Source organism: Myiozetetes cayanensis, unplaced genomic scaffold (genome assembly GCF_022539395.1).
Source record: "Myiozetetes cayanensis isolate MyiCay16 unplaced genomic scaffold, myiCay2020 scf5-8, whole genome shotgun sequence".
Taxonomy (NCBI): domain Eukaryota; kingdom Metazoa; phylum Chordata; class Aves; order Passeriformes; family Tyrannidae; genus Myiozetetes; species Myiozetetes cayanensis.
Window position 1 is genome coordinate 113694726 of NW_026087742.1, and position 17829 is coordinate 113712554.

Here is a 17829-nt window from a genome sequence, read left to right on the forward strand (position 1 = left end):
TCCAGGTGGAACTTGCTGGGCATCAGTTCCTGCCCCTTCCTCTTGTGCCATTGCTGGGCCCCCCCGAGCAGAGCCTGGTCCATCCTCTGCCCCCTCCCTGCAGACCCCACAGACCTGGGGGAGGTCCCCTCTCAGTGTGTGCTCTGGAGGCTGAACAGCCCCAGCTCCCTCAGCCTTTCCTCCTGAGAGAGGATTTCCATTCCCTGCAACTTTGAGCAGCTCCCTTCATTCAGAGCTTGCTTCTAAAACTCCCCAGCATTTTCTAAGCCGAGCACCAGGACAGAAACACTGAATAAACTTTCCACCAGGCATCAAAGAAACAGCAGAGCTAAAATGAACACGAGTGCAAACCCGTAATGATTATCCAGTAAAACAGGATCAACAGTTTTGTTGCTGTGTTGCGTAGGAGGAAACACAGTTTATGACTGCTTGGGGCTATATTAATTTTTAACTCAGTGGTTTTACAGAACACCAAAGACACATAATTAAAAATGTCTCCAAAAATCAAAGTTAGTCCCAATTTGTTAGCAGAGGAAGCAAAAAAGACTGCTGCCATATGCTCAAAATCCCAGTAAGAAAGGAACAGGTTCACTTTCCTGTTAAATTCTCAGTGCTACACACAGCACTAGTTAATGTGGGATGAAAAACTGTACTAAATTAGTCCCCCAGGCGTACAAACTGAGGTCAAAAGTGAATTTGCAGCCAGGAGGACATTTCAAGAAGAATGTCAAATTACTGCAGCAGCTTCTCCACTCATCCTTCAGCCCCTCCTGCCCCCCCGAGCCTAATTTTTGCCTTTAATCTTACATTCTGTTCTCGTCTTGAAATAGCCTGACCTTTTCATTTATGCTTTTAATTATCACCTCAGTGATAGGGATCGTAGCCAGGTGTTGATTACAGAGTTTCTGGGGGGCAGAAGGGTTGTTTGCTTTATGATGGAGCCACAGAAAGCCCAAGATCAGGGTACATGAAGCTGCCAGAAGGTTCTGAGAAATGGGCAGCAACAGCAATACCATCATCCTGCTGCTTCATCTCAGGGCAGGGTCAACGAGGCACAGCGAGCTGGATCCCAGGAAGGCAGTGAAGAAGCATCCAAGGGTGGGATTAAGAGAATAAAAACAGTGGAATTTTTTTGTACGGTGGACAGCAGAAGGAGCCAGAGTGGACTTGACTCGGGACACAGCCACATGAGAAGTTATTAGGATGTTCTGCACTCCCTGGCAGTGAAGTCTGTGCATGTCCTAAGATTTACTTAAGCTTTGTTTTCCTACCAAGTCCATCCCTGACGTGTGACAGAAGGAAATACATGTTGGTTCTGTGCAGCAGCACAAAAATGGTTGTGGCTTGGCCCACTGTGTGCCAAGAAATCTTCCCTCTCAACTACCATCCCTTTTCCATACAAAACTTTCTCTGTAAGAGACATAAATCAAATCCAACTCAACTACTTCATAAGCACCTTCTTCTTTTTTTTTTTAATAGCCTTCTGCTTTAATTAACAAATTCAGCTGTTTCAGCCTCGAAGTGAAAAAAAGTACTGAAAAATACATTTTAAGGATTTATGAAGTTTATGACCTTTCTGCAAATAAAAATGTCACTGTAAATATCTGCTGAGGGACTTTCCATGTTTTCCAAGTAAGGAAAGCTTCCTAATCACAGCAGAATGAACAGGATAAACAGGAATTTCTACCTACCGTTTTTCAGGACTAAATGCTTAGAATCACAGAAAGGTTTGGGCTGGAAGGGACCTTAAAATCTTCCACTTCCAACCTCCTGCCACGGGCAGGGACACCTTCCACTAGACCAGGTGGCTCCAAGCCCCATCCAACTTCCTGCACAATTCCTTGAATTCAGTTAGGGTTGAACTACCCAGAAACAAAGTAAGAAGCAAGAGTTCTTACAAACTGATCTTGTCTTGTGTTGGTTGATCTTTGCAGGTACTGAGAGTTTTTGGGTACTGAAGGAAGCTCCAGATGAGGTTCATTAAACTACAGGCAGAGGCAGATCCCAAAGCACATCTGTTATCTAACCATTACTGCCTGAAGGGTCATGGTGCATTTATTAGTTTCCCCCAAGTGGAACTTTGAGGACATTCCACCAGCACGGAACACTTCTCACAAGTGAAGAAGGAATTAGAGAAATCTGGTTTAAAAACACGTAACAAATGTGGGACTACACACTTCACAGTCTCAGTGTGCCTTCTGTGGAGGCACATGGTATTCAGCTCTCCTGGTTCTAAGAATCATAAGGTTTGTAGAATCATAAGGGTTGGAAAAGATCTCCAAGAGCATCGAGTCCAACCTGTGCCCCATCCCCACCTTGTCCCCCAGCCCAGAGCACTGAGTGCCACGGCCAGGCCTGCCTTGGACACCTCCAGGGATGGGCACTCCAAACCTCCCTGGGCAGCCCCTGCCAAGGCCTGACCACCCTTGCCAGCAACAAATTCCTCCTCCTGGCCAACCTGAGCCTCCCCTGGCACAGCTGGAGGCCGTTCCCTCTCCTCCTGTCCCTGTTCCCTGGGAGCAGAGCCCGACCCCCCCCGGCTCCCCCCTCCTGGCAGGGATTGCAGAGCCAGAAGGTCCCCCCTGAGCCTCCTTTTCTCCAGGATGAGCTCCCCCAGCTCCCTCAGCCCCTCCTCACATGACTTACTCTCTAGACCCTGCTCCAACTTTACTGTCCATGTTTTTTGACACCATGTCTAAATCTGCCATTGAAAAAAACCCAGAAAGACAACAAACATATCACTGAAAAAAACACGTAGTGGGCACTGAGGGAAACATCAGCTTTGCTGGTGGATCAACACATTGGAAAACACGCCCCTGGAAAACAATCATGTGGTGAGGTGACATCCTGAGTTGGGAATTTTGCCGTTGCTTTTCTTTCATACTCCAGCAAAGAACACGAGCTGCACACCAGAAACGAAACGAAGATCCAAAATTTAAGCAGAGGGAGAACCAAGCAGCTCTAACCTGGCATGAGTGGGTACACTCAGCAGAATTGGGGATTTCAAAACTATTAATTAAGTTAAACTCTTCTTCACTGGAGATTTCCTTTTCACTGTATTCGACAACCTCTTTCTAATGCCATGCATTGAAACTACAGCACTCAGCATTTCACATTTTAAAGTGTGAAAAACCTTCCTCTTTAACCACAACACAGCAAATAATTTGGTTTAAAAAATTAAATAAATTACAAAGTTTAAGAAAATATTAAGAGCAGGAAAAAGGATTTTGCTGTGAGGGAAAGATTTCTGTTTGCTGTGAAGCTGCAAAGGATTCACGGCCTCTAAATAACGGGACTGGAATTTTAGCACCACTGCTATTTTTTTTTTTTAATTTTGAATTTTTTTTTTTTGGAATTATACATCAGAAAGCATGAAAACGAACAGCTGGTCGAGATAAAGTGCACTGCTGGAGAGGCAGGCACGAATTCTGCCATTTCACTCATTCTCTCCTAATTATGTCTTCTCAAAGCTGGGCTGCAGACAGATGGCAAATCCCAAACCAACTCTGTGACGTACAGGTTCATGCACATCAGTCACAGCCAGGCACCTACAGAACATCTGCAGGCAGAAGTGAAGAATCCCAGGGAGAAGGTTGGATGGAGCAATGAAAACTGCAGGAGAAGCTATGGAAATAACCCTTCCTCGCCCCTCTTGTGCCTCCCCCCTCCTGCCACGTTTTTATGGATGTGGTACTGAATATTTATGAGGAGAAAGTGTCCTTCAAAGCCCACATTTAAGGTAATTGCATCAGGTACAGAACACCCAGCCAAGATTTCGTCTGAGTGGTGGGTAAACCTGATAATGTGCCCGTTACTTCTGTCTCACACATCAGCGTGAGGAACCACAGACCACATTTTCTGGGCACCTGGCAGAAAGGGAAAACAATATTTATCAACTTCTACTTCAGTGCTTCCTCTCACCTTCTCCCCTGCATCCCCCTTTACACCAAGGAAGTTTTCCACAGCCAGTTTTCTGCCTGTCTGGTGTTGCCAGGGCAGCGCAACATTGCCTGAGCAAGAACACCGGAATCCATCTTCCCCTCCTGGTTGTCAAAGCTAAATGATCCCTGGCACTCTGACAAACCCTGTAATTATCCTCATGGGTCAAGCAGTGTTCTACTTGACTGGCTCTTGATTGTCCCTAATTTTATTAAGGCTCTCCCATAGCTATTTTAATAAATTAAAACTGCACAGGTGGGCTGAGATGAACTGATGGGATTCAACCTGCAGTGGCTAAAAGCTGGCACAGTGACAGGGGTTTTCTGGGACTTTTTTAGTCAGGTGGTCATGCACATTGTCATCCTAGAAACCACAGTAATATTGGTCAGGAATTAATAATAGGAATAATAATTCTGTGAGAAGTGCCCGTGTTCTGTTTTCAGGGTGGTCACTGCCCATGTAAAGCACACATTTTTATTTACACAGAATGACTTAATCTCAGGGTGGTTCACAGACTTTGGAAATTGGCCTCAGTTTAAGAGGTGTGATTTGCTCTCTTTTGTCCAGACAGAGCTTTTGGCTTGAGGTGAGTCCTCAGAAGAAGCATTTCTGAGTGTACACAGACAGCAGGGCTTCAGCATCCAGCACACTTAGAATCATGGAATGGTTTGGAAGGGACATTAAAGATCATCCATTTTCAATCCCCTGCCATGGGCAGGGACACCTTCCACTAGCCCAGGTTGCTCCAACCTGGTCTTGGACACTTCCAGGGGCAGCCACAGCTTCTCTGGGCAACTTGTGCTAGGGCCTCACCACCCTCACAGCCAACAATTTCTTCCTAATATCCCATCTAACCCTACTGTCAGTTTGAAGCCATTCCCCTTCTCCTGTCACTCCAGCCCTTGGAAATAGTCTCTCTCCATCTTTCCTGGAGCTCCTTCAGGCCCTGCAAGGCCACACTCAGGTCCCTCCAGAGCTTCTCTTGTCCAGCTGAACAATCCCAGCTGTGCCAGCCTTTCCTCCCAGCAGAGCTGCTCCAGCCCTGGGATCCTCTTGGTGCCTCCTCTGGGCTCTCTCCAGCAGCTCCCTGTGCTCCCTGTGCTGTTCCCAGGGCTGGAAGCAGCTTCCAGGATAAAAGAGGAGGCATCTGACGAAAACAGGCAGAGAGAATCTCTGTCTGGGATAAGGAACCTACTTACAGTGCTGGGTCTGAATATTCTAATAGCACAGGAAAGAACTTTCCCTGTGCCCCACTTTTGCCGATGCTGGGCTGTAATTTATAAATCAGCACAGTGAGAACCTGCTGATTTTGTATTCAGATTCCATATTATGCTCTAAACAGAATATTTACACCAACACCAAGTGTAATCAACGTAATTAGCACAAACAGTGGCTTGCTTAATATTTAGTTTATTAGCATATTTTGAATTAAAACATTATTTCTCCGAAGACATTGTAATCACAATTTTTTTTTTTTTCTGAGGCAGGGATTAATGGAATCTTTGAAGTTAATTTTGAAAGCAGCTGCAAGAATGTATTTCCCAAATCCTGTTAATTACCATGCCAGCCATGAGAACTAATCCCTTTTTTTTTTTTTCTTTTTTTTTTCTCCCTGCAGGAAATGGAGGATTTGATCCAGCATGGCTTATTTACAGAGCTAACTCATACGTGGGCAAGGGGTTGTCTTGAATTCAGCAGAATTACTTGCATGAGTGCAGTTGAAACCTCAGTGTGGGACTGTGGAATTTCTCTAAACTGAGTGTCAGGTTTTGTTCAGCAAAGGGCAGAGAAGGTAAAATCAACTCCAAAATAAGCCTTCTCGCGCCACTTGCCAAAAAATTACCTCAGTTCTCATTTGGACATGGGTGATCCAGCCCGGATCCTAATTACACTGTTTTCCCTTTATCCATTTCCAAGGTGACCCCTGAGGAATATTTCAATTACATAATAATTGATTAAGCTCAATGGCATAAATAATAAGGGACTGAGGTCCTTAAGGTGGCCTCTTCCTTCTTTTCTCTCGTGATTCCTTATCTACTGGCAGCATCAGACCTGGCATTAGAGTTCCAGAAAGGGCATTATTGGGCAGGAAACCTGCCTTAAGAACTCCTACTTCCCATTCCAACCCCGAGCCAGCCGCACCTTCCCATCCCCAAGGCCTCGTTTCTTTGGCAACAATTGTTTGCAAGGTCACCCAGAAAAATGGGAGCACTGAAATCATTCAAGTTAAAAATAACCCTTCGGCAGGGCTGCGTTGAAAACAATCATTGCAACGATCCAGCTAAAAAAAGAAATCCATATTTTCATCTGTTTCTGTTGATCGTTTTCAGCGGTGAGTTGATGTCTCTGATCCACAAACAGCTGTACCAGGGCAAGCTAAATGATAAGCCTTGACACCTGTGCAGGCAGTACAGGCAGTTAATAGGAACTGATTGGGAGCAAGAAAACCCTGGAAAAACCATTTGGATACAGGCAGCGTCTTGGTTATCCTTTAATATCAGCATCTTCAGAAAGGAAGAGTGTCCTAAGCCAATTAAGAGGTCAGGGACCTTGCCTAAGCATAATATAACTGATTATGGATGGTGCTTCTGTAGCAAAAGAACTCTCTTTAGATTTCATTCTTCCAAGCCCTTCTGAAGTTTGGGGTAATTTAATTTGCTGAGCTGTAAACCCAGCTGTAATTGAGTTCCAGGCTGTCTTCAAGGGACAGCTTGGATTATTCATGGCAAAAAAATCTGCACTGACAAATTGCTTCGTATCTGATCATATTGCCTATCATTATTAAAACAGGCTGCTTCTTCCCAGACTGCAAAAATCCTGGTGGTTTTTTTGCTGTTATTTTTTTTCCCCCCCTGTTGGCGTGTTTTTATTTCTAGTTGTTCGATTTAAAAAAAAAAAAAAAAAATTAAAATAAATCTGTTCATATTTTTTCTCTGTTTCCCTACACATTTCAGAGGCAAACAGATGCTATTACAGTCTGTTGGGCTGCACTAGGAACTGGCCGGCGAGGTTTTCCAAAGGTATTAATTATGGCAGCTTTGAGTCACCCTGAAAAAAATTTTAAAAATTTAAAAAAAAAGGAACTTTCTGCCTCCGCCTTGGGGCAAAACATTTGATTTCTGAGACAAGACCTCGATTTCCAAGAGGAGAGCGAGTGTCGAGGATGTTTATGCATCGCTTAACTCCGCTCCTGGGGCCAGTCTGGTCGCAGGGAGCAACTCCCAGCAGCTCCCCCCAGCCACACGTGGGGATGACAGGGATGACAGGGACTTCTCCAGGGTTATTCCAGCGGCAGGGAATCACTGGAGTGCGAGCGCAGCGCCGGCTGCCCCGGGGGCCGCACAGGCGGATGACGCAAACCCCGTTATCCCTGGCCCTGTGCCACGGGCGCATCCCTGCCAGGGCAGCCCGGGATCGGCTGCTGGAGCTGCCCTGGGAACAGGGCAGAGGATTTGTGCCTCATTTTTTCCAATCCAAGACTGGGGGAGCTGCTTTGTCGTGGCGGGGGTGATGCGGTTCGGAGCAAAGCTCCTGGAGCCGGGAGCCGAGAAAGGGACAGGATGATGCACAAGGTCACCTTGATCTCCAGGAATCGGGAGCAGCAAATAAATAAGCTCAGATGCAGCAAGCAGAAGAAAAGTCAGGGCACTAGCTCTGTCCAAAAAAAAAAAAAAAAAATCGGGATTTCCACAAACCAGGAACTCCCAGGACGCTGCAGCTGCTCGGTGGAAGGGATGCTGCTCCTCATTTCCTTGCTAACAGCAGCTGAGAAAGACAAGGAAGCAATTTTCACGGAGTTTTCAGGGTCCCTGGCCCCAGGACAGGCACACCAGGTTACCTGGCCCAAGACTAAATGTTCCACAGTTCCTGTAGTGCCACAGCCGTGGAACAAGTCCAGGTAAAATGGGCTCAGGCAGATGCAGCAAAAGCTCCCCGGCATTGTTTCTAACACTCTCCCTCCACAGACCTGAAGGGAGCAACAAAAAAGATGAAGAGAGACTATTTACGAGGACATGTAGTGACAGGACAAAGGGGAATGGCTTCAAACTGACAGAGAGCAGAGTCAGATTAAATATTAGGGGAAAATTCTCTACCTGTGAGTGTGGAACAGGTTTCCAAGAGAAGTTAAAGACGCCTTATCCCTGGAAGTGTTGAAAGACAGGTTGGATGGAGCTCTGAGCAACCTGGTCTAGTGGAAGGTTCTCTGTCCATGGCAGGGGGTTGGAACTGGATGATCTCTAAGGTCACTTCCAACCCAAGATATTCTGTGATTCTACCAACTGTGTTTTCCAATTCAAGTTCATTGAAACCTTGCACCTTTATGCAATCCAAGTAATCCTTAGTCATTCCCTCTGTTTTTAGTTTCCCAATATGTACCAGTCTCCATTTTGCACTTTGTGCCTTCCATGTGAAGCAGAAGAAAAACGTCACCCATCTAAACATTTGCCCCTCACTCACACACGAACACAGTAAACCATCCTGCAATGCCATTGAAAAGGGAATCCTGACGTGCTCCTCCAGGAAAGTCCATAGTAATCCATACTCATCCCATGACTAGACAGAAAATAGGTTCCTGAGAAGTTTGATGCAGAAAGCAGCTGCAGGTCCAGCTGTGCTGCCTGACACGTTGCAGCCAGACCAAAACAGCTATTAAAGGCTTACACGGCCTGACTGCAAAAGCCATTGCCCAAATTCAGGTAATTTGCAGCTTGGGCTCTTTGCAATTCACAACATTAACGCCAGATCCTTTGCTACCAACGTTTGTATCACCTGCAAATCCGTCCCACAAGTCCGGTTCCAGGATGGAAGCGCACCAAGCTTTTGATCCACTCAAGGAACACAAAGCAGTGCTGAGAATCAAAGCCCTGTGGAACGGAGAGGATCTGCTGTAATCTGAGTGGAGAGGTTCATTCAGCCTGGCCTGGCTGTTGGTGCTCTCCAGTAGCTCACTGAACACTTTCCTGAAGGAAAGGAGTGATAACCAGCCAAGTCAGACTGGCAAATTAAAATTGGCATCAAGCTGGCCTGCCTCAGGCATTTGGCTGCCCTGCTTAAACTGCAGCACATGTGTGCTGGCACATGCCTTTTGAAGTGTGCCAAGCCAACAATATGTTTGCTCTCTTCCAGGGGTGTGTGCCTGTCAGATCTGACTGCAGCAGTGATATGTGTGAAGCAGCTCGGAAGCCACATGCCTTATTTTTCTCCCATGTCATCTGCAGAAAGCTGCCTGCCTTCCCATCCTCTCTTCCTCCTCCTCCTCCCTTCCCATCAAGTTAATGCTTCTAATTTGCAGCAGTTTATCTCCTGCCTCCCTTCACCTCCCATTTTACAGATACATGGTTGGAATTCAAGGAAACCGATTTCGACTTCATTCAGGTTTCCTTCCAGAACTATCCCCTAAAGTTCAAATAAAAGTCGTTCTTCAGAGCGCTTCCATTAGTGTTAAAATTATGTACTGAGGAGTCAGCATCCAGAGTATTCAGTATTTAAAAAAGAATAATTTAATACTGTGTATTTGAAAGGGAAGCATATTTCCTACCAGAGAAAAGGAGGACAGAACCACATTACTTGCAACATTCAAGCTAGAGAATGAAAACACCTCAAATTCAAGGGAATCACAGAATCAATTAGGTTGGTAAAAAACCTCTGAGATTATCAAGTCCAAGAAAATCACACTTGGGATTTTTATGAGGATTATCTTTCTGCTTCTGAAACTCTCCTGTCCCAAACCTGGTGACTTCAAGACTTTTCAAATGTGCTTTCACATTTATCTGGGCATTAAACTCTGGTTCATCTCACAGAGGCTTCTCTCCTTCACCAGATTATGTTGCATCTGCCTGATGGAATCAGCACTCACTTTGTTTGGCCCATTTTAAAGACAGATCCACCTTGGACATCCAAAGCCCAACTCCCTCATTCCCTGGTAGAAAAGGGCACTCATCTAACCCATCCAACCTCACCCCACTGCCTGCTGAGGCTTTGCTAAGCCCACCCAGCTTCTGGGTAGAGATGCAAAGGTCCAGCAGTACTTGGATAGTGGCTCCCATCAGGGATGGATCAGTCGAAAAAACCCGGATCAGGAACGCCAATTCACTAAAGGCAAACATTTTGTGGGAAAGTGCCATGATAAAAACACTCTCACGAGTCACTGGCCCTCCTTCATATCCTGAGTGCCACTACGAAAAGGTCTCATATCATCAAGATCCTCAAGAAATCAATCATGTCCTCACATCTGCTAATTTTTGCTTCATCTGCAAAAGATCCCTGGTTTTCCTCTAAGGTCTCCTCCACCCTCTACAAAGCCAAGGGATTTTCTGTGAAAAACTGCTTTTCACGTCCAATCCCACTCCTAGTTCCTGAAAGAGATGCTGACTTGGAATCACAGAATGGTTTGGTTTGGAAGGGACCTTAAAGATCATCCAATTTCAACCCCTGGCACGGGCAGAGACACCTTCCACTAGACCAGATTGCTCAGAGCCTCGTCCAACCTGGCCTTGACAGGACTTTTCCAGCTGATTCACTCCAGAAGAACCTGCTAACTCCTGACAAGCTGAACAAGCTTTAGTCATAACATGGATTTCTCTAAGGGTAGTCCAGTTCCAGTTTCCTTTTGTTTCTTACTTTCAGCTCTCACAAAAGAGCTCTCTAACATCACTCCATCTACTGTTACAGCACTCACAGGGTCAGCTACACTCCTGGTCAGGGTCCTATTTCATGCACTATATACCAAGGTGATAATACAAGAACACTCTGTGTCTGTAAAATAATACTTTTCTCCTTAAGAGGAAAGGCTGTTCAGCTGTAACTAATATTCAAGGCATGTAGGCAACCAATTTTCATTTCTTCTCTGACTAAACTTGTGCTTCATCCTGCAAATTCCATGTTAGTGCATAAGTAAGGCCATATCCCACTTGGTAAGAACTGATGAGTTCAGACAGCACCAGCCAAGAACCTGGTCTGTGTGACACTTGCCCAATTTACCTCTAAGTAGACAAGTCTGGTCTCCAAGGGAGCAGACACAGAGAGTGGGCTTGAGTTGTGACCTCAAATCCTGCCACTATTAATGTTTCACAATTGCAGTTTCTTCTTCTTCTGCAGTTTCTTGCTATTTGTTTTCCTAATAAGAGAAATGTAGCTTATATTATAGTCTGTCTCTCTCTTCCCACAAGAGAAATAAAGACTGGTTTTCTTAATTAAAATTAGAGAATGATGGGGGAAAAAAAAGGGATTGTTTGTGATTTGACACAGTTTTGAGTTATCTACCATATCTCTTTTATTTTATTTAGAAACCCAGTATCCAAACAACTGAGGCAACGGAACACCTTTTCTTAGAAAGAGGGTGAATGCATGTTATTCATCTTCATTAAAAGATCCTGTGCCTTGCAGAGAGAAAAGCTGGTTCCTGGCTCAGAGAATTTAAGTCTCTGGTGCAACTTAAGAGGCTGAGGGAAGGCATTGTCTTCCCCTGATTCCTCCAGCCCTCTTCTCCCATCCTCTTCAGTGGGTGGCAGGATTTATATATCCAGTGTCAAAGCCTCTCTATCACCAGCTCTTCCACTGCAAAGTTAAAGAGGCAACACATGTAAACTCGTTTTCCAAGCCATCCCTAAAAGAACTGACAGACAACAGCAAATTGGAAATAAAATATTTTATTCCAGTAAAAAAAAAAAAAACCAACAAAAAAAAACCAAAGAAAAAAGCCACCCAGAAACCTTGGATGAAAATGCCACAGCTGTTCCTGCTGCAGTTAACTGCCACTGTGCATCACATTTCATCATTAGCATGATCTAGTTAATGTAGGAACTGTTGGATGACGGCTCTTACAAACTTGCCAACTCACTACAAATTTGAGGATATTGGACTAGAAACTGATAGGCTTTACAACCTGAAATTATATTATCAAGTGCTGCAGTGTGAAGGCTGGAGTTTTCCTGTTGTACAAATGCAGGAGTTCCTGCTCCAAGTTGTTCTTTCACAATGAAAGATGATATCTGAAGCATACTATTGAAGCTAAATGTCCTTTTTTTTTTTTTTTAAAGTGTTTTTTGTTTTAATCTCTTGGCACTCCATACATTGCAAGAAAACCCGTGTGCTTCTGCCAGTTCCATCAAATTAAGAACAATTTCCAACATGACTTCTAAGAGCTATTTTAGAAGATGCTCGATCCCACTGAAACCACACTGATGGAAGGAGTAGGCAAAGTGACAGATGTAAAACTTATTGTTCTCCCTTCTTCCTCCTCTTTTGAGCTGCAATTTACCACTCAGCTAATAAATAGACATGAGATAAAATTAAAAACTGATGTTCATGTGCTTATCTATCCCACCCCCATCCTGGAACAGCTGCAGAGTTTCCTCCTCCACCCTGCCACGTTCCTGCTGTGGTTTCTAGAGCTACACACTTCTCGTACCTATGGTGGATAGAACCTCAGTGAGGCAAATAATTAACACTTGGGGGTCATGGCAGCATCCAGAAGGCCCTCCCTGAGAGGAGTGGCTGGTTGAGATATCCCCCCCAGCACTGGAAGCACCCAGAGAACAGGAGCTCCTCTAAACAAACATGGTGTGTTCTCCCCCCTAAAAAAACAGTTCTTTGACTCACTGCCATCAGACTGTCGTGGCACAACCCTCACTTGTGTTTACCTGGTTCCAAAATGCTAAATATTATTTCAATGAAATGGTTTTGACAGAATTTATTAGAACAAGCTAAGAAAGAGCTCCAGTGTTGCCACTTGGCTACCTGAGGCAGCTACAGTTTCAGACAAAATCCTGCACCTACCCATAATGTCTCACGCTCAGATGTGTCCCTCTGCTTCTCCAAGAGCCTCCTGCTGCACACATCTGGCCAGAGGGACAGAGACATGTTCCTGGTTCTCCCCTCAACCTGGAGGGAAGGGACGTGCCCAAACCACCAAGCCATGGGGTATTTTTTACTGGTTTGGAAAACAGACTGCCCTGGTGATCAGTGCCTTGCAGACACAGCTCAAGGACTGGTGAAGCTCCACTTCCAGAAAAATACCTCTTATCCCAGGGTTAGCCCCTGTCAGCCTCCACCTTCGCTGAGCTGGCTGCCTGGGCACCTCCCCCTGAAGTGATCTGAGCTTCAAAACAAAGATTAGGTGCTTCAGACTCCTCATCCCACTGGGAATTCCCTGCACATCCCTGTGGCAGGACACACAAACACCCTTCAGGATCCTGTTGAAGGTGGACACACAGCAGTGGCTGCAGGATTCAAAAGCCAGAGGCAACAGAAGGCAAAAAGCTTCATGCAGCTCAAACAAACAAGACCTGCTGTTCTCTGTATCCAACCCCCCTGTGTTTATGCAGAGATGAAAGTTCCAAACTCTTCAGCTTCCTGACTGAGAGACTCTGTGGAGTCAGAACCCCAGCATCTCTCTGAATTGCCTGGTTGCTTGACACCTGTTTCCAAAGGCAAGGCCAGAATATTGCATATTCCTGCTGCTGTCTGGCAGCTGGGCCAGTTCACAGATGTATCAAGCTGCTGGCTCGGACCAGCACAGCACTTGTGGTGCCCATCAGCACCCTGGCAATCAGCACTGCACTCCTCTCACACTGGGGGAGGCTCTTCCAGAGCAAGTTTTTCCTCTGAAATCACAGGTGCCTCAGGCAATCAGAAAGGATTTCCCAAATGGCTCTCCCAAAAACTCGGACACCCAAAGAACACGTGTTAAAGCTGAGCTCCTCCCCTACACCAACACTACTGCTACCTGCCCTACAGCAATACTACTCTGACCTTTAATATCAAAATAAAATCGGTGCATCCAACAAGACAATCTCTGCTAAGGCTGTTTTAAGCTCTCATTACTCGTGTGCCTCAGCCCTGAACCGCTGGAACAGCACCCAGGGCTGGAGGACCTCAGTGTTTAAGTGCACTCCTTCCCCAGGTCCAGGTTTCTGATGACAACATTCCACACAGGAGGCAAGAGGGAATGTTGTAAAAACGTCTGTGTGATTAAATGCCTCTTGTGAACCTCCCTGGCAGGGGAATACCATGACTTAACACCATCTGCACCACGTCAGAGAGTTAAATGACTGATAAGATGACAGGAATCCCTGTGGTGAATCGAGTTGATGCCAGGAGTGAGTTTAGAGGCTCACTGGTGAAACAACTGGCTGTGAAGAGCAATTTGGCACTGGGCTGTGAGCCCATTACCCAAAATCACTTCCCCCAGTTCATCCTGTGTGACTGGAGAGGTTTAATGGAAGACAGGCTGCCTCTCATGGCTGCTCATTGACAGCAGCTGATGTCTCCCAGCACGGCTCTTCTCTTTGGGCTCATAAAAAAAATTACAGAAAACAGCTACAGATCCAAAGAAAAGGCTCCTCAGTTATTTGAGGGCAGATTTTCGAAGCTAAAAACGCATGTCAGGATACAGTGACATTCCCAAGAAGTTCCCTGTGCAGCTAAAGGATCTGTCTGCCACCAAAAAACGGGCAGCAGGAAGCACTAACCATGATTTGCAATGCCACAAGATCCAACTTCTACACTTCACGTTCCCTGCTACTTATGGGGCCAGATTTCTGCCAGGACTTATTTAACACATTTTCAGACAAATATCCCTGAGGGAGAAGTGTAGAGTTTTTCTGTAGAAAAGCTAATTCTCCCTTCTGGAAAAAAACCAAACCAAACCAAACCAAAAGTTAGCTGCTAGAAAATAGAAAAATACTACAACCAGATGAATTACTGCTTCCTGGTCAGCTTTCTCCACCAGGAGACTGGTAATCATGGAATAGTTTGGGTTGGAAAGGACCTTAAGGATCATCCAGTTCCACCTCCTGCCATGGGCAGGGACACCTTCCACTATCCCAGTTTGCTCCAAGCCCTGTCCAACCCGGCCTTGGACACTTCCAGGGATGGGACAGCCACAGCTTCTCTGGGCAACCTGTTCCACCACTCTCCTATCATAAATCACCACAATCACTGCCCATAAGTTAATTTTGCATGGAGCAGTACAATGAGAACCCATGCAAAGTCGCAGCAAATAACTCTGAGGGAGATCCAAGCTCCTGCCACCGCGTTTCAAGCGCTGCTCAAATCCTGACAATCGTTACCATAAAGCAAAATAACCCTTCCCACCCTCCCAGCACCTTCCCACCCTCCCAGCACCCTTGTGTTTGGGATAATCTTTGGATGGCTCTAATTGAGCCTCTTTCCAGTCACCCTGTCCACAGATTTTTTTAGCAGATTAAGCCAAAGAAAATAAAAATATCTTTCAGTTAAAGCATTAGAGGCTAAATCCACTAAGATCCCCATGGCCACAAACAGTTGTCTAAGGAGCTTTCTGCTCATGGGGTTTTGTTTTGGTTTTTTTTGCTTCATTTTTTAACAACAGCCTTTTGCAGAGAGGTTTGGGGTGGTCTGGTTGCTTCCATCTGCTTTTTAGCAGATCTTGCTGTGAGTTGTTACTCCAAAGGGCAGCAACAGCAGGGAGGCTTCTCTTCACGGGGTGATAAACTCCCCGATATCGGCAGCTGAATGGCAGTGGCACCGAAGGCACAGCGCTGAGTGCCACAGCTCTGCACCAAAGGAACATCTCCCATCTCCCAGGGTTTGCCAGGAATAGTGCTCTGGGAGGCACAAGGAGATGCACTATGAACAGAGAACTCCTGTGCTGGTAGCAGGGAGGATCTTGATGTTCACAAAGTCTTTTAAAATCCAAAGGGCAAGGAATCTAATTCAAATTATGAAGGGGAATTACCGAGCAAACGCAACCCAGCACAAAAGCTGTAACAAGAACGCCTTGTGGAGTTATAAGGCGTTACAGCAGCACCACCCAGACATTACTCCTCACTCTAAGATTTCTTCCCAAATTATATATTTAAGTAGAATGCATCTCACAGCATCCTTCGGGGGGAGGACTGAGGAGATAAAAAAAGCAACAAAATCCCCCAAACTCACACCGCCTGAACTCCATCCAGCTGATACAAACACAGGCAGCAGCAGAGGAGAGCTCATGGGAGAGCCTGGTGCACCGCACCTGGGCTGCCCGATCCCTGCAAAGCACCGCGAGGATTTCCTCTGCTCTCCCCTCCTGGCACGACCTGGAAGCCAAGATTTAAGGTGCTCCTCGTAAATCCCTGCACCAGGAACACGCCACTCCACTGCTTTTCACCTCGGGTTTGCGCCCCGTGTGTGAAACCGCAGCTGACCGTAACCCCAAGGAGGCACAGCTGATTCGGTGTCACTCTTGGTTTTGCTGCTGGGAAAGGAAAAACCCGTTTAAAAGAGCAGCAGGGCTTTTATAACAGCAAAGAACCGCGAAAAAAATAAGTGCCGGGTTAGGGCATAGTTACTGGTGCATCTGCTGATTCCCAAAGAACGAGCCGCGCTAAGGAAAGGAGGATCTGCCGGCTGAACCCTGCCTGGCACTTCACTGACTGCACCGTCCAGGAGTCATCCTGCCTGGTAACACTTCCCACTAAGAAAATTCTAGTCGGAACTTTTCCAGTGAGAGCAAAAAAAGGAAAAAAAAAAAAGAAAAAAAGAAAATCAAACGAAGAAAAGCCTCAAGTGCGAATTCTCAGCTTATTTCTTTACAAGCTGACAAGTGATCCTTATATGTTTGGCACTATTTACATTTTTTCCCCCCTCAATTGTAACCCTTCCCAGGACACCACTTGTAAAGTTTACATCATCATTCCAACCACAAACAGGGCGGGTTTTTTTTTTCCGTGAGCTCTAACAGGCAACTTTCCCACAACTTACTAAATCCTTTTTTTTATTATTATTAATTTCACTTGGAAAGGATAAATAAATAGATGAATAAAGGATAGATAAATAGATAGATAAGTAGACAGATATAGGAGAAAGAATCAGATAGATAGATAAATAGATAGGAAAGCATTAGATCGATCGATCGATCTAATGTTCCAGGAGAGCAGTCCTTTCCATCATTTTTCTGAATGGGTAATTAAAGCAAAACTTGGGAAGGGTGCTGTTATGCTCCAGCATCCGTCTTCTGATGGAGCACCATTCCTCTATTCGGCAATACACACACATATATATATATATACATGAAATTATTAGTGGGTTGTAACTAAACAATTCTCCACTTCGTGCCCGGTCCTTCAAACGGCAAAATACCTCCTCGCTTCACGCTCTGCAGGCACACACACGCACACCTGTGGAGATCTATTTGTTAGGGTTTTAAAGGATCTGGTTATGACAGATCCGCTCCGAGCGCAGCGGAGCCCTCACCGCGTTCCTCGGGGGATGCGCCGATCGGGGAGGAAGATGCGAAGGTGACACTCACCCTCCGCGGAGCTACGGCAGCCCCCCCACCCCGTGCCCCGTTCCCGCCGCCCCTGCCCTGCCGGCCGCGCTCACCTCGCTCATGTCGCGACAGTCGCGGTCCCCTCCGGCGCGCGCCGCTCCCGCCGCCCCGCGCCGCGCGTTAAGAAGCGGCGCCGCGCGCCCGGCCCGGCCCGCGCCGGCCAATCAGCGGCGAGCCCGCGAGCGCCCCACCCAATCGCGGGCACCTGCATCCCGAGGGCGCGCGGCGCCCCCTGGCGGCCGGCGGCGGGGATCGGGCCCCTCAGCGTCCCGGCCTGCCCCGTGCTCGCCTTCCACATTCCCGTCCCCATTCCCGTCCTCCATTCCCGTCCTCCTCCTCCTCCTCCTCCTCCCCGGCCGGGGGTCCCGTGCGGTTTAGCAAGAGCGGGTCCAAGCAGTGCTGTAGAAAGTGCCCCTCTGTCCCCTCAGGTGACACCCCCCCCTGCAGAGCTGCTCCAGCCCTGGGAACAGCACAGGGAGCACAGGGAGCTGCTGGAGAGAGCCCAGAGGAGGCACCAAGAGGATCCCAGGGCTGGAGCAGCTCTGCTGGGAGGAAAGGCTGGCACAGCTGGGATTGTTCAGCTGGACAAGAGAAGC

General features: G+C 46.6%; 1 protein-coding gene across 1 annotated transcript in view; it reads right to left on the reverse strand.

Annotated features, from left to right (window-relative positions):
- The window catches only part of PCP4 (Purkinje cell protein 4), a 51942-nt gene extending 34562 nt beyond the window's left edge, over nt 1-17380 (reverse strand). The window contains exon 1 of the mRNA XM_050332901.1: nt 17287-17380. Coding sequence (XP_050188858.1) covers nt 17287-17295 — 9 coding nt within the window. The 5' untranslated portion in view covers nt 17296-17380. The remainder of the gene's footprint in view (nt 1-17286) is intronic.
- Nucleotides 17381-17829: the final 449 nt, after the last annotated feature.